The sequence below is a fragment of the Podarcis erhardii genome (assembly GCF_964252035.2).
Source record: "Podarcis erhardii genome assembly, chromosome: 2".
Taxonomy (NCBI): domain Eukaryota; kingdom Metazoa; phylum Chordata; class Lepidosauria; order Squamata; family Lacertidae; genus Podarcis; species Podarcis erhardii.
Genome location: NC_138498.1, coordinates 74,839,128 through 74,861,804, shown reverse-complemented (window position 1 = coordinate 74,861,804; position 22,677 = coordinate 74,839,128). Strand labels below are relative to the sequence as shown.

At 46.0% G+C, this 22,677-nt stretch overlaps 2 protein-coding genes across 2 annotated transcripts in view; one reads left to right on the top strand and one right to left on the bottom strand.

Moving 5' to 3' along the window:
* The window catches only part of GRM2 (glutamate metabotropic receptor 2), an 87,702-nt gene that overhangs the window by 15,932 nt on the left and 49,093 nt on the right, over positions 1 to 22,677 (bottom strand). The gene's annotated exons all lie outside the window — the stretch shown is intronic.
* IQCF6 (IQ motif containing F6) lies at positions 9,701 to 12,347 on the top strand. The gene is made up of 3 exons (XM_081850515.1): positions 9,701 to 9,849; positions 11,007 to 11,084; positions 11,906 to 12,347. The coding sequence occupies exons 1-3, from the start codon at positions 9,715 to 9,717 to the stop codon at positions 12,263 to 12,265; spliced, it is 573 nt and encodes a 190-aa protein (XP_081706641.1). The 5' UTR covers positions 9,701 to 9,714; the 3' UTR covers positions 12,266 to 12,347.

Here is a 22,677-nt window from a genome sequence, read left to right as displayed (position 1 = left end):
CGGACAGCACTGGCTCCCGGCCTCTAGAGTGAGATGAGCGCACAACCCTAGAGTCTGTCAAGACTGGCCCGTATGGGCAGGGGTACCTTTACCCTGAAAATTCAATTTAGAAATCAGACCAAACCATGGTTAAGGAAGTTTAACTATGGTTTAGTTTGTGGTCTGAACCGACAAAACAAGCATTTGCAGTCAACCAAAAAACCAGAAACCACTGCTTGAAGTGGGTTTTCAAACTATGGTTTCTGCTGCCAGTGGTTTGGCATGACATCTGACGACATGCCGTAGCTATAGATATCCTTCTGCCTTCAGATGCTGCTTCACCATGTGAAGGAAATGAGCAACATGCATTTAAGAAGCTGAGTCCAGAGAGGATGGAAAATGAAAACGCACAATAAGCTCTAAATTAAAGCATGGTTTGCGTTCTATATGATTCTCAAACTGTGGTTCAAATTCTAAACTGTAGTCAATGCAAAGCATGGTTTGGTGTTTAGAACAAAATTGATCATAGTCTGTCAGTATATCTGGTTTAATGAGATGAGGAAGAGAGTGGAAGAACTACAAGGTACAGGTACCCAGATGGCATTGCATAAGCTGGCATCTGAACCTTCAGCAGGCAATGCATACACACTTCCTAACTTTTTGGTGTAAATGTGAGGACGAGCAAATTGTTCTCTAAAAATCAGAGCTCAAATTCAGAGTAAATGATATGCTCTGTACCACACCGAGATGTATCTGCACCAGTAGAGGGACATACTGATGGTCTAATATTTAAACCAGTGAAGGTTGGTCCATTAGGGCAATTGGGATGCTGCCCCACCAGCTTCAGCCTGCCCTCAGCCAGCCCTCACCTGTCTGCCTGCCTTCTTGCTTACATCCAGACCAGAGAACTGCCTGTCAGCTTCCTTTTCTTCAGTCTATGTGTTTTCCCTTGTAAAAACTCAGAAAGAAGGCGAATAGGAGCAAAACCAGAATTAGCTGGTTCTGCCTGCCATTGACTCTGGCTGGCTCCACCTACTTCCGGGCTCCATGCCTCCCACTCCACCAGTCGCACCAGCCACCAAGGATTAAAACATTTGCTGTTGAAAGCATATCCTTAATATTGCAACCCATTTCTAAGGCATTAGGTTAACAGCGGTTAACACTGTTGACCTTATTTGCCTTGTCTGAGCTAATCATTTATGACACATCAATGCTACACTGATGTTTCTTTACTATGGATTTAAAGTGTTTCGTATGCAGTGAAAATCTTTGCACAAACGTCTGCTGGATGTTGGAGCGCACAAAGAATAAATGACACAGAGTGACACATGTTCGGTGGGCACCTTAAGTCTGAGCTACACAGAATACAAGAAGTGTGATGTCCTGCGGTGTTGAAATGGCCTAAATCATCTTCCTGGACCATTGAAATTAACCCCTCGCTGAGATGAATAGGGCATTTAATGGGGACTTTCATTGTGAGCTTCTTGCAGACAGATGTGAACTCATAAATACATGGATGGCATTTTGGACACATTTTCTCTGGAGCTGCAATAGCTAAAACCCTGGGGTTTAATCTCGATCAAATCAATAGGCATTTGCCACTGGCCTCAATGGGAGGTGGATTGCAAGTGGGAAGATAAGATGATGGTGAATTAGGTAGCAGCTTCATACAAAAATCTGATACATGTTTCCCACTATATGTTCTGACTTACATATGACTGACTGCATGGTTAGCCCTTTATAAGGAACTAGGCTAAATCACACCAAGCTACCACAGTAGAAAAATAAAGCAGGGTCTATTATGTGTGGTACTCAATGAGCCACTCTTCCCATTAGTTTCAAGTTACAGACTCTTTATAATTGGAGACAGCAAAATAACAAGCCTCTCTAGATTGTCAGCATCTTGTTTTGGTTTGTAAAATCCTTCTTTCCTGGCATGTGAAAGAGGCATGGCATTGATTGTCACACATGCAGGAGCACTTCTAACCATGACTGCACATGCAGCCATAACAAATATATGCATAAGGCATCCTATTGACAGCCTCCCAAGCTCTCTGCATGCATAATTGGTACAAATGTCCATCACATTTGCAGGATATTGCTCAAAGACCGTACTTTGCAACAAGAAAAAAGCTAATAGAAACCTGCCTCTTAATATGAGAGCTTGCTCAAGGATGACCAACTTGGAATGCCAATTCCGAAATCATTTTGAATTTTTACTATGGAAGTATTGCAATTTAGGCTGTGGAGGAGCAGCCTGCCTCGCCTATATTCAATACCACATATCTATCCGATTACTACGAAAAAACCACATCAAGCACTCTCAAAATACACTACTTTTTGCAATACATCCAGGAAGAGGCCTTTGAACATTAATCTGATAATCTTATTTCTCTATCAGCATGTTCTTGCTCACTCCACCCCCATGGAAACTGAAATGTTGCATCCGGTCTATTAAGCAGACTCAGAAATTAACACCCCCTCCCCAGACCATATGCAATGCATGCATATATATAATGCAACTCAGTATAAGAAAGTAACATAGTATGTGTGCATTTACAGAGTACCTAGGGGATATGATCAAAGAAAAGGGAAGGGGGAACCCTCCTCTCTAAGGCAATCTTAGCAGAGAGTTGTTCAAACACCAAGTTATGAGCATATCTAAGGAGTCTGAACAGAAAGGAAGGACTAGAATTGCCAACTCTCAGAAGATGATGTCTGGTCTACTCTTTTGCATTAACAGCATATATATATATATATGAAGGCATCAGCAGGTGGGCCATTATCACCTACTAAAGTAGAATCTGTTGATCAAGCTCCTGTAAAAAGGACTATAAAAATATGGAAACCCTAGGAATAATTTTCCTGTAAATATAAAGTAGTAGGTTTATTATTATTATTATTATTATTATTATTATTATTATTAATCAATACTCCAGCATTTATGCACATAGCACAGAGCTATATATTCCAAAACAAGGAATTGCACGAATGTTTGCAACAAATGTATATCTATCTATCTATCTATCTATCTATCTATCTATCTATCTATCTATCATCTATCTATATCTATCTATCTATCTATCTATCTATCTATCTATCTATCTATCTATCTATCATATCATATCTATCTATCTATCTATCTATCTATCTATCTATCTATCTATCTATCTATCTCTGCCAACCTAGCAGTTCGAAAGCACGTCAAAGTGCAAGTAGATAAATAGGCACTGCTCCGGCAGGAAGGTAAACGGCATTTCCGTGCGCTGCTCTGGTTCGCCAGAAGAGGCTTAGTCATGCTGGCCACGTGACCTGGAAGCTGTACGCCGGCTCCCTCGGCCAGTAAAACGAGATGAGCGCCGCAACCCCAGAGTTGGTCACGACTGGACCTAATGGTCAGGGGTCCCTTTACCTTTACCTGTCTATCTATCTGCCACCTTTCCTTGTCAAACTCTTGGGTCTTTCAGGGATGTGGCAGGCAGAAACTCAACAGATGATGCATGGAGCTTCAAAGAAATGGATATCTTCACCTGTTGAGCTTGCAAACCCTGAGGATATTTCTTATATTTCCTTGATGACGTGATGCAAAGAAATCCAAAGCTGTTAGCTCTAATGCAGTAAAGGTTGCTGAAAACAAGCTGTTACGACCGAGGCCTGAGTTTCTCCAGAACATTCATGACCAACAGCTGGAATAGTTTACTCTCGGTCATTATTTTACACTGTCATTATTTCCCTTGTGGTCTGAAGCCGTTCTCCAAGCCGTTATGGAACTATAACTTACAGATTAATGGTGTGCTTTTATTCTTCAGAAACCACCGCCAAACAAACAAACTCCTGCCTCACAGGAATGCTGTGCAGTGACACTTGTCCTTCTTCGCTGCACTGACTAGAAGGGGAGGGGAGCGGCTTCTGGCTCTGCAAAAAACGACACAGTACGATGCACTCACTGTGCAGCAAAGCAGAGCCATAGGCCACTGTGCTGTCATGAAAACAGTTGAGTTGGAATTCAGGTCCTGCAAAACTTCTGGGAGAAGGAGAAGCTTCAAAGCTATGAGAGAGTGGCTTGGATTTTCAGGCTCAAGCTTCTGCACCTTCTTCTCAATGACCTCAGCTGAAAGGTTGGCTGCCCCTGATTTAGAGAAGGCAAACACTCTCCTGTGAGTACCACACAAACCACTTGGGCTATGTTGGCCAAAGGGGTCATATGCTAGTGGACAGTGGACGGTGGTTGAGCCGATACATTCTCCACAGAGAAGAGGCCCACCTACAAAATATGTCAAACAGGACATTGAGTCCAGCAAGCTAGAAACCCAATAATCATTGTGGCTGGTGATCCTGGGCACCAAAATAAATTTGGTACTGAGGACATGCTGTTGTCCCCCTCTTTAAAATACTTGTGGAGACCTTGATGAAGAATGAAATCAAGGAAGCTGTGGCAGTCCATCCCCTTTCTCCACCTGAGGCGAAACAGGAATATGCCGCTGTCAGGGGCTCAGGAGCAGAGGCACAGGGGAGAGAGGACATGGAGAGCGAAGGGGAAGAATCTGAGGGCAGCGTAGGGGAGTATGACAGTGGCACGAGAGATTCCATGAGCTTCTCCAGCGAATCAGAAGATTCCCAGAGGGGGGCGCCGAGGGCCACGGCAAGGGGGGTCCCAGGGGGGATGCACCAGAAGCAAGGGGCCAGCAGGGACTCCCAAAGCAGCAGCGGGAGATCAGGACCAGTTCCCCCACCAGAGCGTAGTGGGGGGGAAGAGTCCCATGCATCAGGGCCAGCGTCTCCTCCAGCAGGGAGAGAAGATGAGTCAGGGCTTACCATGCCTCTATCGGAGAGTGAGGGAACGGAGGGGAAGTCAGGTCCAGCTAGCACCCCCGAAGGGGGAAGCAGCGACAGGAGCAGTGTAACGGTCAGGAGAAAGGTTGCCGGCTGGGCGCGCGAGCCAAGTTCAAATGTACAGGCGCGCGGGACAGCGGAAAACCCAGATTGGGAACCAGGTCCCAAAGCCTGCCGGAGGCTGGGGGAAGACTCAGGGGACTCAGCGTCAGAAGAGTCTAGAAAGGACAAGACCCCAGCGGACAGGCGGACCCAGAGGAGGAAAGAGCAAAGGAAGAGGTGGAGCAAGGCTAGAGTCTTAAACTGGTGTCTGGGGGGAGGAGATTCAGACGGAGCTTCGGCGGTCTAGAGTTGAGACGTAGAGCTGCACGCCATGACTTTGAAATCGAAACTGAACTTCAATAAAGACTTTTGTATATAACAACGAACTGGCGTTGGTCCTTTGTGAGCTGGGACCTCAGGCAGCCCTGACAGCCGCCATTACCACTTTTGCTGTGAGGTGGAATGCCCCCACTCTTGCCAAATTTGGGGAGAGAGGGGGCATTCCACAAGGCCTTGGCACTTGTCTTCTCTGCCCCGTGGGTGAGGAAGATGAGCTGCAACACTTCATGCTTGTAATGCCCTGCTCTTGCCTCACCACTCGGTGAGAGGGTGGATATGGGCCATGTCAGGGCATCTTCAATAAACGGCCTCTCTTCTCCCCAATAGCTATGGAGGAATCTGAAGAAGCACCTCTGGTGAGAATCGATGGCCAGGCACATGTGGAGACAGGCTCTCCTCCAGGTTCCTGTTGGCAAGCCTTAAAGGTCAAGATCAGCATTTTCAAATGGGCCCAGAACCACACCAGTAACCAGTGGTGTCAGCAAAGCAGTGGTGAAATATATATATATTTTAATTCCCAGCACAGCTTGTTGTCTAGCAGCCATGGTCTAAACTAGCGGTGGGGAACCTGTAGACATAGTTAGGCCTGGCACGCCTCCCCAATTTCCCCCATGAGGCTGTTTTGGCCAAGCCACACCCACCTGGCCTACACCAAATGTCATATAGGATGTCAGGTGGAGGGCAGGGGTTTGCAGCACTGGCAACCAGAAAATCACTGTCAATACAAGCACTGACAATTAGCTGGTCATCAGTGTCTGAAATGTGTTGTGCCTTTGCCCATGCAATTTGATCTCAAACCACACAGATTACCTGACATCATTGTGATTTTGGGTGATTGATAGGAGGGTGGTGCTGTCCATCAGTCTAAGTTGGCCCATGGAAGATGAGGGAGGTAAGGATCTGGCTTATGGGCTGGAACCAGTTCCCTGCCATTGTTCTAACTTAACTGCAGTTTCTGAACTGCACTTTCTGAGAGATAGCCCCATGTAAAATATTGCAGTCGTCTCACCAGGAGGTTACCAGAGAAAGGGATTGACCAAGGCGAGGCCTGATATACCACAGGTTAGATATCAGGCATGATGTTAGGTTACGTAATAAACTCAGGTAATTAGTAGGGAATTTGTGAGATGATGCTAACATACTAACGACAAAATGTAAAAGCCGGAAGGAATTTTGCGGAAATGTCTAATATGTAATGTTAGTGTGGAAGATCACAGAATTTAAGCAGAAGTGGTTGCGTGGGGTAAAAGCTTCCAGTATATTATTAGGAGGGAGAATGACAAGCATCTATTACAGTCTGAAGCCAAACTAGAGCAGACAAAGCAGTACGGTTACGGTTACTATGGATGCTATAGCTCATGTAAAAGGCAGCAGAAGGGAGGCTTCACTAATAAGGTTGTTGCAGATCCGTTCCTGTAAGAGCTGCAAGGCAGGCTACACAATTCTACGTCTGATGTAGATCACAGTGATGTACAAGCAGATGTTGTGCAGGGAGAAAGCTAATCTGCTGCCTTTGTGCCTGGCCTAAGAGCCCTTCCGAAAGAGGAAAAACTGAAGAGCAAGTCAAATAATCTACCAGCAGTGAAAATGTGCACCCAGAGCTGCGCATGGTGCTGCTGCAGTCTGCGACTCAAACTCTCCACTTGGTCCAGATGCTCTGCAGTAATGCTCATTATCTTCAAAGGGGAGAAATCCTCACTAATGAGGTTGTTAAAAATACAGACTACAAAAGAGGCAGGCTAGAGGAAAAAGCCCTGCCATCTGATAGGCTCTTCGGAGTTGAGAACCAGAACACACTTCACAGCTCTGGATGTGTCAAAACCTTGCTGCATAATTAACATGCACAAATAAATTTTAAGCAGAAAATTACATTCCATAGCGGCAAGAAGGCACCCGAGATGGCAAATTGCCCTTCAAGGACTCCCCACCGGCAGTGTCAAGGGCATTTGACCTAAAGCCTTGTGTTTAACTGTATACGCTGTGGGGAATGGGAACAATCTTCCACACCTGCCAGGCTTGATTTTAGAATTATTAGCATGATGTTATAATTTCATAACCCCTTGCAGAACGGGGCTTTTGCAAGACTCAGTGCAAAACTCCGGGCCATTTAAGACCTCTACAATAACGCAGCCATTTCTCTCTTGCTAATGGACTGTTGTTTATTTAACAGCTATGATCGTAATTATGGTAGATTGCCTCAGTAACAGCTGGGGGGTGGGACTAAGTAGCTCTTTTGTTCAAATGTTAAAAAAGATCTGTAAAAGTAATGCTAGTTACCCATTAGACTTTAGTGAGAACAATTTATCTCTTGTCACCAACTTGTCCTTAGAGCCATAGCATGAGACTCTTAATCTCAGGGTCAGCAGTTTGTGCCCCATGTTGGGTGAAAGATTCCTGCATTGCGGGGGGGGGGGGGGTTGGACTAAATGATCCTTGTGTTCCCTTCCAGCTCTACAGTTCTAGGATTCCATGATTATCCAAGGGAAAGCACAGATCAGGTAAATCCACTTCCATACTGCATTAGGCTACAATTATCCCCACAAGATCCAATAGGTGTTTGTGTGCCTACAAATTTGGAAGCAAAACAAAGCTACCCAACATATAAGGGAGTGGTTTCTACATACTGGGGGACTCCCTTAGGTAAGGACAGATTTAACTAACCAGTCCCACCAGTGGAAGTCCACACAAGGACTTTCACTCATGCAGTAGGGCTCCCCCCCTCTCATCCCCATATGCCCCCCTTCAGATCTGCTCTGGAGGGTCAGGAGACAGCCCCCAGAAGAGCCCCCAGGGGGAGGAGAAGGCAGATCACTCCCCTCAGGCAAGCAGAAGTGCTTGTGTGGCTGGTGATCAGCTTTGTGCTTTAGCATATGCGCCGCCGGGGTGCAAAGATCCGCCCAGCGCCCCCAAATTTAGTTTAGCCCCCAACTTAACTTTGGCATTCGTCGTAAAATGAAGAAAAAATGCATCTCATGGAATTCATAGTGTGTGCGTGCTCTAGGTGCGTTTTTGCAGAAATGTGAAACTAAAATTGCGTGCTGAAACGCATGTGTAGAAGAGCCCTAAGTACTAAGTAGTTAGTCGAAGAAAATGCCGACAATTAGCGGAAATAAAATTTTTTTTAAACTATTTCTCTAAATGAATTTGAACTGTAAGTGATTAAATTCAAACGCAATTTGCAATGTTTTGCTCGGGGTCAGCGGCACCTTTGACACGACTGATCTCGCGCAGCTTGCATGCAGCTGGCAGGAAGGTGCGAGATCAGTCATGTCAAAGGTGCCGCTGACTCACCCCACTGCCACATAGCAGCTCAATACAATACGTAACATAATATTTTGTAAGAGTTAATTTCGCGTGCACGGCGCCGTAGAGAATGACAAGTGCCTTTGTTGACTCGTCTGACAAGTGCCGCCATTCTGAATGCCAAGCATCGCCTCTGGCGCGGCGCGGCTTTGGTAAATGAGTGCACAAAGTCGAAAGGACTTTCGTGAAACAGTAGGTATACATTTCGGTGATACCTAGATATATACGTATTTTGTGTTTCTAGCTTGATCAAAATTATTTATTATTTCATAACAGGGAGATAGTTAAGAGCTTAGGTGGCTTCAGCAGCGGACACCTGGCACCCCCCCCCAAGAATTTGGTGCCTGGGTGCCCCGCACCCCTTGCACCCCTGGGTAAAGATGGCCCTGGTGCAAGGGGTTCCCTTTCCTTTTTGCTAAAGATTTTGGACGGCCAGAGATGAGATTGCATGGAGTTTTCCACAATATCTCAGTGGTGTGGATGGGGCTGGCTTGAGAGGAAGGACAGGCTCTAGACACCTTGCAGAACCTCAGGGTTGGCCAGGCTTGTCAGAAGATATTGTAAGCTAGGCTGGCCAATGTGTCTCTGGTTTGCATTGTCATTTCGCTGCCTGGTCCTGGACTTGGTTGGCCCACCAAGTGCTGTGTTGAACCAGCTGCCCAAAATATTTATTACCTCAGAATGCCTCTGGACCCAGAAAGATGGTGGGGGAATGAAAATGCCAGATGGGCAGAGCTTTGGAGGGTGCCCTGCCTTGTTCCGTTACACACCATGGCTGACCACAGCCACCCCCCAGAACCTGCCATTCATTCACTGGCATTGTTTGTGGGCCCACCCAGACTCCAGCACCCCAGATACCCACCACAAAGTCTGACCCTAACAGTGCAACTGCGTCTGGCCATGGGTGTGAAAGAGAAAACAACACTGAGCCAGGTGCGCCCACAGCCATACAGGAAGGGGGGAAAGGATGGTTGTTGTGCCATCAGTTGGCAGGTGCAGTTGCTTGCTTGTATGAACATCCCTCGCCTAAGCTCAGCCTTCTCTGCCAATTAAAAAAAAACTGGCTCCAGAAGGAAAACTTCCTCCTGTTTCCATGGTGCATGCACACACAGAAGTGACCTTTCTCTAGCCCAGCCAGTTAAGCAATGACAAATCCTATCTGACAGACTCATTCTTAACTAGTGAGAATTAGAGCAGGGGAGTGTCTGCGTGTTCATTATGACATCAGAGTTTACAACCCAGCTCGATGTTGCGATTCTAAGAGAGCTTCAGTTGCTAGAAGCAGATCATCATTTCCCCTCGAGACATGGGCTTTCCCTGAAAGAGATGATTGCTTTCTGCAAAAAATGTTGCGTAAGTTGAGTGCCGCGTGCCAATCTTCCTTTGCAAAGTGTCTTAAAGGTTTGTTCTGATTTCTAAATTGAATTTTCAGGGTAAAGGTAAAGGTACCCCTGCCCGTACGGGCCAGTCTTGCCAGACTCTAGGGTTGTGCGCTCATCTCACTCTAGAGGCCGGGAGCCGGCGCCGTCCGAAGACACTTCCGGGTCACGTGGCCAGCTGGCCAGCGCAGCACACAGAACGCCGTTTACCTTCCCGCTAGTAAGCGGTCCCTATTTATCTACTTGCACCCGGGGGTGCTTTCGAACTGCTAGGTTGGCAGGCGCTGGGACCGAACAACGGGAGCGCACCCTGCCGCGGGGATTAGAACCGCCGACCATGCGATCGGCAAGTCTTAGGCACTGGGGTTTAACCCACAGCGCCACCCGCGTCCCCGCAAAGTGTCCTACGCTACACAAAATACTATGATCAGAAACTGAGTCCTTTGTTGCACTGCCATCCTCATGTCTCCAATGGTATCAGTGGGAGCTTTCTTCCCCAAGCCAAACAACAGCTGGGGCAGTTGGCCGTGTTTTAGTTATGACAGTGGAGGAGAGGAGGGTGAAACCAGGGGTGGCCTGTTCAATTTAACCACTTGAGCTGAAACCGGACTTGCCGTACCACCACCCTGCTGGTGCCACACCACACCAGCCTTCCTTATTTGCTTTGTGCGGTGGTGCCCACAAAGCACCAGCAACAGTGCCAGCTTTGAATGACGCTTCTCTGCTGGTGAGGGTGGGGAGCCTGGGCTAGGGCGAGCTTTGCACACTGTGAAGTAGGCACATTCAGATACATCAGTAGCCCACACAATCTCTGGAATTAGGGTGGAACAACAGAACAGTTAGCTTCTGGAACATGCCTGAACCGCACATCTATTTTTAGGAAGTAAGCACTGGTTTTCATAAAAAGCAAGATGTAGTGTAGTCAGTTGCTGCACCACCCTCTTGCTCATTAGTCAAGCGCTGGCCTTTTGCACCCAACAAATGCAAAATTACATAAATGGAAGGGCAGCCATTGGTAAAGAGCTTGAATGCTCTTGTAGCATAAGGCTCAGCAGTCCTACAGACTCTTTTGACCCTTCTCTATGCTTATATTTCTTTCTTTTTTCTTTATTCTGGCTATCTTTTCATAAGGCACGCAAAAAATCAACGTCGCCACCGCCAACGTCACCACCACCTTCAATGCCAGAAACTTCGAAAAAGGAAGTTAAGGTACATGCCAGTCTTTCTATACATGCAATTTTGCCTTCCTAGAGGCATCTGGGGGGCCACTGGGAGAACAAGATGCTGGACTACATGGGCCATTGGCTTAATCCAGCTCTTCTTATGTTCTTAAGCGCTTTTCCTTCATTGCCACCAATCCTGCTTCCAGGTAGGTTGTTTTTTTTAGTGAGAACTATAAGGTTGTGGCCTAGCTGTTAGACACAGGTGGGAAAAGACCATTTTCAACATCCAGTTTGCATCTTTTCAGTTTTGTGTCTTGTTTGGCTGACGGAAACTATTTGTCAGAAGGCGTGGCATAGCTAATTGGTTTACAACCCCAATTAGCCCCAGCTGACAGCGATCTCCGGGTCCGGCACGTTTCCCTCAAGCTGCGCCAATCCTTCGCTCCGCCACGACATGCAGAGTAAACACAGCGGACTGTTGCTTCCCGGTGATTTAGTTCCATGCGAACACACCCAGGCTTTAGTGTGTTTATTTATCAGTCTTTATTACAGCAGTAAAATACAAAACAGCACTTCTCAGATTTGCCCTGGGCTGCTAGCAGCCATGGCTACCGTCTCCTTCAGAAGCAGAGACGGAACAGTGAGGAACAACTCCTCCCTCCTTCTGAGTCACGCGACAGGAATTGAGGGACGTCACACAGAACTCTTTAACCCTGTGAGTTCTGAAACCATTCACACTATTAAAAGTCTGACACAATATGACTGATTCTTGTATGAGAGAGAAAACTAACAGGGAAAGGGATTTGTGCCTCGGCCCCTTTCTGCTTATGTTGTAGTGACAACTGAGTCCTTGTTTCCTACTTTTAGGCTGCTATTACCATCCAGAAATGGTGGCGTGGTACTCTAGTCCGCCGTAGCCTGCAACACGCCATCGTCTGTGCATGGTTGGTCCAGAAATGGTGGCGCATGATTTCCTTCCGGAGACGAGAAGAGAAAAGGGCAATGGCATTATCGACGTACATTTGGTCTGAGAAGGCTTCCGTCCTCTTGCAATCAATGTTTAAGATGTGGCTTATGAGAACACGGTACAAGAAGTATCAAAGGGCAGCCCAGATCATCCAAAGTAACTGGCGGCACCACAGCTTCCGGAAATCCTCCGGCTCCTATTCTCTTAGCAACCTGAATCAGGATGGCATAGATTTGAACATTGAGATTGTTGTTGAGTAAAGAGTCTCTGTGGAGAAGGTAGAAGAGACTGCTTTCAAACTCAGACTCCAGGGAGTGAAATAAATGCATGCTTTGTCATACAGTTGTACGGCTGCTGTCTGTTTACTGTGGGTGGACGATTGCCATGGATTTGACTGAAAGCAAAGGCTGATCACACTCTAGGATTTGACAAAATGAATGCTGATGTTCATTAATAGTCCAGGATGGGCAAGGGGTGTCTCTTGATGGGACCCTATTGTTAGATGATTAATTATTAGATTATTTATTAGAGTCTCTGGAATGAGTAAGTCACCAGTGTTTGTAGATTGTGTATGTGTGTCAGCAGTCTGAGGCAGGTAAACACAGACAGGCACATCAGATAGGTACACAGAGTGAGCCATGAGCTAAAGGCTGGAAGCATCTTGGAAGCACAGTGCTTCTTTCTAGAGATCTGATGTCAGGTAGCATGAGGGTATGGTACTATGGTGTGCATTTTTGTGTTTTTATATTGTAAACCAACCTTGTGCTCCTTGGCTGAAGGGTGGTATAGGAATTTAATAAATAATCCTAGAATCAAAGAATTGTAGGATTGGAAGGGACCCTGAGGGTCATCTCGTTCAACCCCCTGCACTGCAGGAATCTCAACTAAAGCATCCATGACAGATGACCATCCAGCCTCTGCTTAAAAACCTTCACGGAAGGAGAGTTCACCACCTCCTGAGGGAATCCGTTCCACTGTTGAATGGCTCTTGCTGTCACAACAAAGTTCTTCCTGATGTTTAGTCAGAATCTTTTTTATTGTAACTTGATAGTTACAAGAATAATAAAAATAGTTTACAATGCATAAATAGCTTCTCACATACATGGAGTCATTTCCAATGTAATGTTTAGCTTCCACTGGACAGCTCTTGGAATGTTTCTTCTGGGCAAAATGTGTAAAAGAGTTTAAATAGGTCATTCACATACAGCATACCCCTAGGCAATCTATGAATTGTGAAGTTCTGGTGTTCATTGTGTAGTCGTCACTCAGAATACTGCATGGATGAACCATTCTGACATGATATTTTCACGTGCAAACATCTAGGAACATTGGAAGCTACCTTATACCAGGTCAGAAAAATTGCCCAGTTTGCTCATCAAGAGACTGGAACTGGCTTTCTAGGCTCTCACATCACATCCTACTCAATCCTTTTTAACTGGAGGTACTGAGAACTGAAATTTGGGGTAGCCTGCATGGAAACATGTGCTCTGCCATGAAACTATGGACCCTCCACTAAACTAACATCCCTATGAACCTGTGCCCCCACCCTCTAACCTGCTGTTATTGGACTACATATCCCGTCATCTTTGGCCTTTGGTCATGCTGGCCAGGGCTATTAGGAGTTGGCATCCAGCAACATCTAGGGGGCTTGATGTTCCTGATGGCAGCCATATTAGGAATTATAAAGAAGTTGTGCCGCAGAGGCAACACTTTACTACAGTACAAAGCTGGCTGCTTATCCTCCTCTGACCCCAAACTGCGATCCTTTTGCTGTGCTGACTACTGTTCCTTAGATCACTATGACAATGCGAAAGGAAGGGTAGTTTGGGGGTCAGTTTGTTAGTTTAATTAGTTCTATCATGACATGAGGCAAGCAAAAGAAGATACTATAACAAAGTCTCTCTCTCTCTCTCTCTCTCTGTGTGTGTGTGTGTGTGTGTGTGTGTGTGTGTGCAAGCGCACCACACCAGGGACTATCAGAGCCGGGCCAGGAGGGCCTCAAGCTCAAAGGAGGCCTCAAATTCAGCATCTGTTAAGTTCTGCAACTTGTTTTTATGCACATCGGACCGAAATGCAACATTCACAGTTTAGAACATTTAAGCAAGTAAGAAACGTGATTTGGCAAAATGCTTTTAAAATTTTGTTTAACTGATACAGATATAACAAAATAAAAAAATTCCTTCCAGTAGCACCTTAAAGACCAACTAAGTTAGTTCTTGGTATGAGCTTTCGTGTGCATGCACACTTCTTCAGATACACTGAAACAGAAGTCACCAGACCCTTCTATATAGTGAGAAGGTGGGGAGGGGTATTACTCAGAAGGGTGGTGGGAATGGGTGATTGGCAGATAGCTGTGATGAGCCTGTTGACGACTCTTAACGACTGCAATAGGTCTTACAGGAAAAAGCAAGGGGTGAGAAGGTGAAAAATGGCTTTGTCATGTATGTGAAAAATGGTCTTTGTCAGACCAGGTCTCTCCAGTGAAAAATGGCTTTGTCAGACCAGGTCTCTCCATGGTTTTAAGTTTGGTAATAAGTTGCAATTCAGCAGCTTCTCTTTCCAGTCTATTTCTGAAATTCCTTTGTAATAGAACAGCTACTTTGAGATCTTGTATAGAATGTCCTGGGAGATTGAAGTGTTCTCCTACTGGTTTCTCTGTCTTGTGATTCCTGATGTCTGTCTTGTGATTCCTGATGTCATATGATGTCCTGATACAGATATAGTTATATTAAAGAGTTTTAAATGGTAATGACTCAGCAGAAGGCCTACCCCCCCTAGTATTATGACTGTGAAGTATTATGGCCCTCATTCCTCTGTGGCAGGAAGTTTGTGCTGGATCATTCTGTGAGCCAAAGTGTTAGCTTGGAGTCAGAGGCAGGCCCTTCTGCCATTTGTTTTCCTTTTATTTTTGGAGAATGTTTGCTTGCAAAACACAACAACAACAACAACAACAACAACAACAACCAAACAAACAAAACCACAGTGAAGAACTGATGGCGTTCACCACATTTTGTTGCCTGGAAGGCCTTTTGAAGAGGAGGAGAATGGGAAGCTCTCCTTTCCCGCTTCCCTCATTGCCTAGAATTCCTTCACTGCTACCTACCTAGGCAATTACGTATAATTCCACCATTGCCGCAAGTGTGCCTAGGCAACATTATTCACTCATTGTCTTTTTACAAAAAGGTTATGATCATTTTGAACCTTAAAACAGGAAAAACCTTGGATCTACCTATCCAAAATTTGGTAGGGTTAATCTCTTGGCTGGCTAATATGTACCTATGTGGGGGGAAACTCAGAAATTTACAGCAGTTCTGGTTTCCAGGCAGAAGTCAATGAGACGACTGTAGCTTTGGTTTTCCTAATATTGTGAAGGTCTCCCAAACCAATCTGAGGTGAATGTAGCCCTAATCAAAAGCACTAGAACAGGTTCTGAAGTCAAGTGGATGAGGGGAGAGTTCATGTAGCTCTAGTGCTTCTCCTTGTCTGCATCCCCAAAAAGGTCTTATAATAGTCAAGGTTCTGAAGGATAAATGGATAGGATGGATTGAATGAGAATACAGCTATAGATAAAATGCAAAACTTACCACTCTAGCCAAAACTGGGAGGAGAAAAGAGTGATACTGTTTAAGCAACTATTCTAACTAGACTAGTAGTGTAAGTAACTAAGACACAGGAGAGGCAACAATTATTATTTTTTTAATGAAGAAGGGACAGGAATGGATTGTGAAGGATGGAAAAGAGTTGAGAGGGCTTTGCCCATGGAGGGCTCCTTGAAAAAAGAGGGTGGAAACAGTTTACTGCCTATGGGTGGGCTTTTTCAAAATGGGTGGTGAGTGGGAGAGAAGAAGCATTGGGACTTATTCACCTCCTGTTTGCTTTGCTGGTCTTGCAGAGCAAACAACAGGCACCTAATCTCCCCACTGAGGAGTGACTGGAAAACAGGACAGATAGTGGAAAAAACAAGGGGATTGACTGGTGTGTTGTTGTGTTTACTGTGTTTGTTTTGCTACCTGCCAACTACATCAAACAAGTATGAAGCTTTTGAGTGTGTGTGCATGTGTTGGAGTGGAGGAAGAAGCATGGGAACTACTGTGTTTGCTTTGCTGCCTACCAGCCATTGTCCAGAAAGTGGGAGAAGCAACAAGAGGAACAGCCATTTTAGATCTGGTCCTAACCAATGTTGATGACCTGGTTAGTGGGGTAGAAGTGGAAGGATCATTAGGCGCGAGTGATCATGCTCTTCTGAAGTTTACTATATAGCGGAAAGGAGCAGCCAAGCATACTAGGACTCAATTTCTTGACTTTAAGAAAGCCGACTGCATAAAACTTAGGGAAGTGCTGGGTGAGATCCCATGGACAGTAATACTAAAAGGAAAGGGAGTTCATGACGGCTGGGAGTTTGTTAAGAGGGAGATAGTAAAAGCACTGGACTGCAAGAAGAACAAACCAATCCATTCTTAAGGAAATCAGCCCTGAGTGCTCACTGGAAGGACAGATCGTGAAGCTGAGGCTCCAATACTTTGGCCACCTCATGAGAAGAGAAGACTCCCTGGAAAAGACCCTGATGTTGGGAAAGATGGAGGGCACAAGGAGAAGGGGATGACAGAGGACAAGATGGTTGGATAGTGTCTTCGAAGCTACAAACATGAGTCTGACCAAACTGCGGGAGGCAGTGGAAGACAGAAGTGCCTGGCGTGCTCTGGTCCATGGGGTCACGAAGAGTCGGACACGACTAAACGACTAAACAGCAAAAGTAAAAGCACAACTTGAGGCAATACCAATGAGACGGAAACATGGAAGGTGCCTAAAGAAGCCAGGGTGGCTATCTAAAGAACTTTTAACTGAGTTAAGATTAAAAAGGATGTGTACAAAAAATGGAAAAGGGGGGAAACCACCAAAGAGGAATTCAAACAAATACAGTGGTGCCTCACAAGACGAAATTAATCCGTTCCGCGAGTCTCTTCGTCTAGCGGTTTTTTCGTCTTGCGAAGCAAGCCCATTGATGGCTTAGCGGATTAGCGCTTTTAGCGGCTTTTAGCGGCTTATTGGCTTAGCGGACAAGCAGATAAGCGGCTTAGCGGCTTAGAAAGGGGGGGGGAGGAAAAAAACCCCGCAGGAACTCGCAAGGCATTTTCATCTTGCGAAGCAAGCCCATAGGAAATTCGTTTTGCAAAGCACCTCCAAAACGGAAAACCCTTTCGTCTAGCGGGTTTTCCGTCTTGCGAGGCATTCGTCTTGCGGGGCACCACTGTAGCCAGCACGTGTAGACACAAAGTCAGAAAAGCTAAAGCACAGAATGAACTCAGGCTTGCTAGAGAGGTTAAAAGCAACAAAAAAGGCTTTTATGGGTATGTTCGTAGCAAAAGGAAGAACAAAGAAACAGTGGGGTCACTCAGAGGAGAAGATGGTGAAATGCAAACAGGGGACACAGAAAGGGCTGAACTCCTCAATGCCTTCTTTGCCTCAGTCTTCTCCGATAAAGAAAACAATGCCCGACCTGAAGAATTTGGAGCAAATGATTCAGCAGAGGAAACACAGCCCAGAATAACTAAGGAGATAGTATAAGAATACTTGGCTAGTTTAGATGTATTCAAGTCTCCAGGGCCAGATGAACTGCATCCAAGAGTATTAAATGAACTGGCAGATGTGATCTCAGAACCACTGGTAGTCATCTTTGAGATTCCTGGAGAACAGGCGAAGTCCCGGCAGACTGGAGGAGGGCAAATGTCGTCCCTATTTTCAAAAAAGGGAAAAGAGAGGACCCAAATAATTACCGCCCAGTCAGTCTGACATCAATACCAGGGAAGATTCTGGAGCAGATCATTAAGCAAACAGTCTGTGAGCACCTAGAAAGGAATGCTGTGATCACCAGTAGTCAGCATGGATTTCTGAAAAATAAGTCATGTCAGACTAACCTGATCTCGTTTTTTGACAAAATTACAAGCCTGGTAGATGAAGGGAATGCAGTGGATGTAGCCTACCTTGATTTCAGCAAGGCATTTGACAAGGTGCCCCATGATATTCTTGTAAAGAAGCTGGTAAAATGCGGACTTGACTATGCTACCACTAGGTGGATTTGTAACTGGCTGACTGACCGAACCCAAAGGGTGCTCATCCATGGTTCCTCTTCATCCCGGAGAAGAGTGACTAGTGGTTCTGTCTTGGGCCCGGTCTTATTCAACATCTTTATCAACGACTTGGATGATGGACTCAAGGGCATCCTGATTAAATTTGCAGATGACACCAAACTGGGAGGGGTGGCTAACACCCCAGAGGACAGGATCACACTTCAAAACGACCTTGACAGATTAGAGAACTGGGCCAAAACAAACAAGATGGATTTTAACAGGGAGAAATGTAAAGTATTGCACTTGGGCAAAAAAAATGAGAGGCACAAATACAAGATGGGTGACACCTGGCTTGAGAGCAGTACATGTGAAAAGGATCTAGGAGTCTTGGTTGACCACAAACTTGACATGAGCCAACAGTGTGACGCGGCAGCTAAAAAAGCCAATGCAATTCTGGGCTGCATCAATAGGAGTATAGCATCTAGATCAAGGGAAGTAATAGTGCCACTGTATTCTGCTCTGGTCAGACCTCACCTGGAGTACTGTGTCCAGTTCTGGGCACCACAGTTCAAGAAGGACACTGACAAACTGGAACGTTTGCAATTAAAGTTGCTTTGGCAGCCTTCTGCAACAAACCCACTGCCCCCCCAATACATTTTGCAATAAGGAAAGTGACAGGAAAATGTGCTGCAAAGTGTGGAATAATGCTTGCTTGATGCAGTGCTATCTAGCTTCCCTGAAAACAAATAAGAATTAATGCTTAGTAAACAGGTTATTTGGAAGTGATTAGCATTGCAGGTTCTTCCAATTTCTCCACTGTCTTTGGCCATGAATGAATATGTGGCCAGGAAATGCTTAGCATTCCCTTAGCCTATTCCACTGGACAGCTGTATACATTTGCTTTGTGGAACTGGCGGGCCAACTAGCAGGAGAGGCTAACTGGGATGATGGGTCTACTGAGAGCAAAGATGGACAAAGAATCAGAATGCTCTTGCAGACATATATATACACACACACACACACACACACACACACACACACACACAGTGAAACATATGACCAATGATTTGGCACCACAGTTCAAGAAGGACACTGACAAACTGGAACGTGTCCAGAGGAGGGCAACCAAAATGGTCAAAGGCCTGGAAATGATGCCTTATGAGGAACGGCTAAGGGAGCTGGGCATGTTTAGCCTGGAGAAGAGGAGGTTAAGGGGTGATATGATAGCCATGTTCAAATATATAAAAGGATGTCACATAGAGGAGGGAGAAAGGTTGTTTTCTGCTGCTCCAGAGAAGCGGACACGGAGCAATGGATCCAAACTACAAGAAAGAAGATTCCACCTAAACATTAGGAAGAACTTCCTGACAGTAAGAGCTGTTTGACAGTGGAATTTGCTGCCAAGGAGTGTGGTGGAGTCTCCTTCTTTGGCGGTCTTTAAGCAAAGGCTTGACAACCATATGTCAGGAGTGCTCTGATGGTGTTTCCTGCTTGGCAGGGGGTTGGACTCGATGGCCCTTGTGGTCTCTTCCAACTCTAGGATTCTAGGATTCTATGGTCCAGGTCGCTTTGAACCCCTGAGAGGGCCTGTGCTCCACTGCTGTAAGTGAGCCTTTCCCTTTCATACAGCCTTTGCCCAAACCACTCTTGGGAAGCAAAGAGGGCTGGAGAGAAGCAGGGAAGGTGTTAATCCACTGCCTGCTTTAGACACACAGTGTCTCAGCTGGATCAAATCTGTAGCTTTCTGTGCCAGTCCTGGGGGATTCAGGGAGAGAATCAGAGGCAGAGAGAGCACTCCGGTCTCCTCCAGCCTAGAGGGGACACAAACCACAGGGGACAGCAGCCAGTGAGAAGAACCCAGAATTATTAATAAAACGCCTTTGTGTTCTTGTTGCCAGTGCAGAACTCTGCGGAGAGGGTTCTGTAGCCAAATTATCTGTGGATCTTTTTAATAAGCTCCCTAATTATCTCACCAACTGTCCCTCGCTCATAACTCCTTGCCCTGCTTTGCTATTTACCCACCTTTTGGGCTGTCAGTTTAGCTAATGATTCCTTTATTAAAAACACAGCCATCTAGCCGGCTGAGCTGGTTATCTTTCTGAATGTTGTGTTCTGCTTTCTTTGTCTGCCCATGGCCAGCACGACACCATCAGAGCATGAGGAAGGGGGGAAAAGATGACCCCCTTTTATTTCCTTCATGCCCTGCTCCCCTTAATCAGATCTAACTGCCGCTCTCTGCAGCTTCTCGGCTCAGCCTCTTTTGTCTTTCATTGTTCTTTTTTTTTTACTTCCTACTGGTTTTCTTGCTTCATTCTTTTATTTTAAGCAACATCCACACACTGAACATTTAAAGTCCATTTAGTGCACATGGCTTTTTTCAAAGAATTCTAGGAAATGTAGTTTGTTAAGGGTGTTGGGGATGGTTGCTCTCTGATGGATAAACTACAGTTCCCATGATTCTTTGGGGAAGCCATGTGTGAATGTGTGTACCATTAAATGTGCTTTAAACGTATGGTGCGGATACTATTTCCCCCACTGTTTATCACCCCTCTTCTTTGTTTCTCATCCACACATCTTTCTTTCTTTCAGTTATACCTTCTCCTCCCGTAAAAGGTGTGCGTGATTTCTGTCCCTCTTTTTTTTTTTGCAATTTGGCAAGTGCCTGGTTCAAAGGGACTTCCCTTGAAAGGAAAAGAAATGGTGGTATGGGCATGTGCGGATGTGATCCAGGGAGTCTGCCATCTACATTTGGCATGGAACAATAAACTGTAAGCGGACCAGGGGTGGAAAGGGTGAATGGGAAGAAGCATGTCTGAATCTCCCACTCTTCAACTCCCACTGTTGCCACTTCTAAGTAGCAGGAAGGCAGAGGGGTCATGTGATACTCTGCTTGAACAGGGAGAAGGAGGGAGGCGGATGTAGCATAAAAGGACACTAAACGGATGCTGTTCACAAACCACAGCTCAGCAACTTCAGAAACCAACCCAGAAGAAGAAGAGAAGAGTTTGGATTTGATATCCCGCTTTATCACTACCCAAAGGAGTCTCAAAGCGGCTAACATTCTCCTTTCCCTTCCTCCCCCACAACAAACACTCTGTGAGGTGAGTGGGGCTGAGAGACTTCAGAGAAGTGTGACTAGCCCAAGGTCACCCAGCAGCTGCATGTGGAGGAGCGGAGACGCGAACCTGGTTCACCAGATTACGAGTCTACCGCTCTTAACCACTACACCACACCAGCTTCATAGCCCAGAGCAGCAGTCAAGTCACAGGATCTTCTGTGACTTTCAGGGCAGTTATATGGTGGAAAGCCAGTGTACAACCACCTCCCCAAAAAACACTGTGAGGATTTGCTTTGAATTCACCAGCTACCTTCTCAAAATATCAGGACACAGTGGGCCCTGGGGAAAGTGTCCTCTGATCTAGCCAACGGGCAGTGCTTAGAGTGCCAGGCCAGAAGAGGGGGAATTAAGGGGTGCCCAGCCCAGTCTTCAGCATTGGTGCTGACCTTTAAAGCCCTAAACGGCCTTGGCCCAGTATACCTGAAGGAGTGTCTTCTCCCCCATCGTTCTGCCCAGACACTGAGGTCCGGCTCCAAGGGCCTTCTGGCAGTTCCCTCACTGTGTGAAGTGAGGTTACAGGGAACCAGGCAGAGGGCCTTCTCGGTAGTGGCGTCCACCCTGTGGAATGCCCTGAAGGCAGCCCTGTTTAGGGAAGTTTTTAATGTTTGATGTTTTATTGTGTTTTTAATATTCTGTTGGGAGCTGCCAGACTGGCTGGGGTATAAATATATGATGATGGTGATGATGATTCAGCAGTGCCAAGGTTCTGGGAGCCCTGGCAGATGCTGAGGGCTGCCACTGACCCTGCTAAATAGAAACCCTCTTCTTGCAAGTTTTTCTTGTTTCTTCGGCTCCATCCGCCAAAAACCCAGTTCCAGCAATGCATTCTTAGTGGCATTTGACTAAGGAAGGAGGCAGGAGGAGTTTGGCCTGGCATATCTGTAGGGAAGCTCCTGAAATTAAGTGACAGATGGCCATGGTCTCAGGTGTCTTCAGAGGGATCCTGTGGTCTTCCTACCCACAGGAATTGGGGTCAAATCTGTAACTGAGGCAAACATAACATGAGGCAGCAGAGCACAGCAGCAAGAGCTGCAAGCTATAGGAGAAAGGACAGAACTATTTTGCACTGGCATCGCCAAGGCAAGACCCTCCTCAAACTGCTAGTTTGCTGAATGCAATGCAAGCCTCCCTCAGAAGGCTGCAAGCATCTATTCCTTCCTTCCTGCTCTGCTTTTGGGGAATTGGGCCAGAGACATCTATGAGCAAAGCCCTGGCAACAGGCTCGTCCTCTCTCTGCAAATGAGATAGCTAGCCGTGTTCAGCTCTCTCCCTCTTTCTCTCCTGGCAATGGGCTCTGTACGTGATAATGATATATTAATTTACATTAATTATAGCATTAATACATCCTCAGGGCTTCTCAGGAGCAGCAGCTAATTACTCTGTCACACGGATGCTCTGGGATACGGTCCCTGCGTTAGGAAGCCTAGAATCAGGCAGAGCTTTTGTCGGGAGGGATGAACCCGAAGGCAGAGGTGGCGGTCAGGGT

Coding starts and splice junctions, on each gene's coding strand:
- IQCF6 (XM_081850515.1), top strand. CDS start 9,715: ATGACATCAGAGTTTACAACCCAGCTCGATGTTGCGATTCTAAGAGAG. Junction 9,850..11,006: donor CTTTCTGCAAAAAATGTTGC/GTAAGTTGAGTG, acceptor TCTTTTCATAAG/GCACGCAAAAAATCAACGTC. Junction 11,085..11,905: donor CTTCGAAAAAGGAAGTTAAG/GTACATGCCAGT, acceptor TCCTACTTTTAG/GCTGCTATTACCATCCAGAA.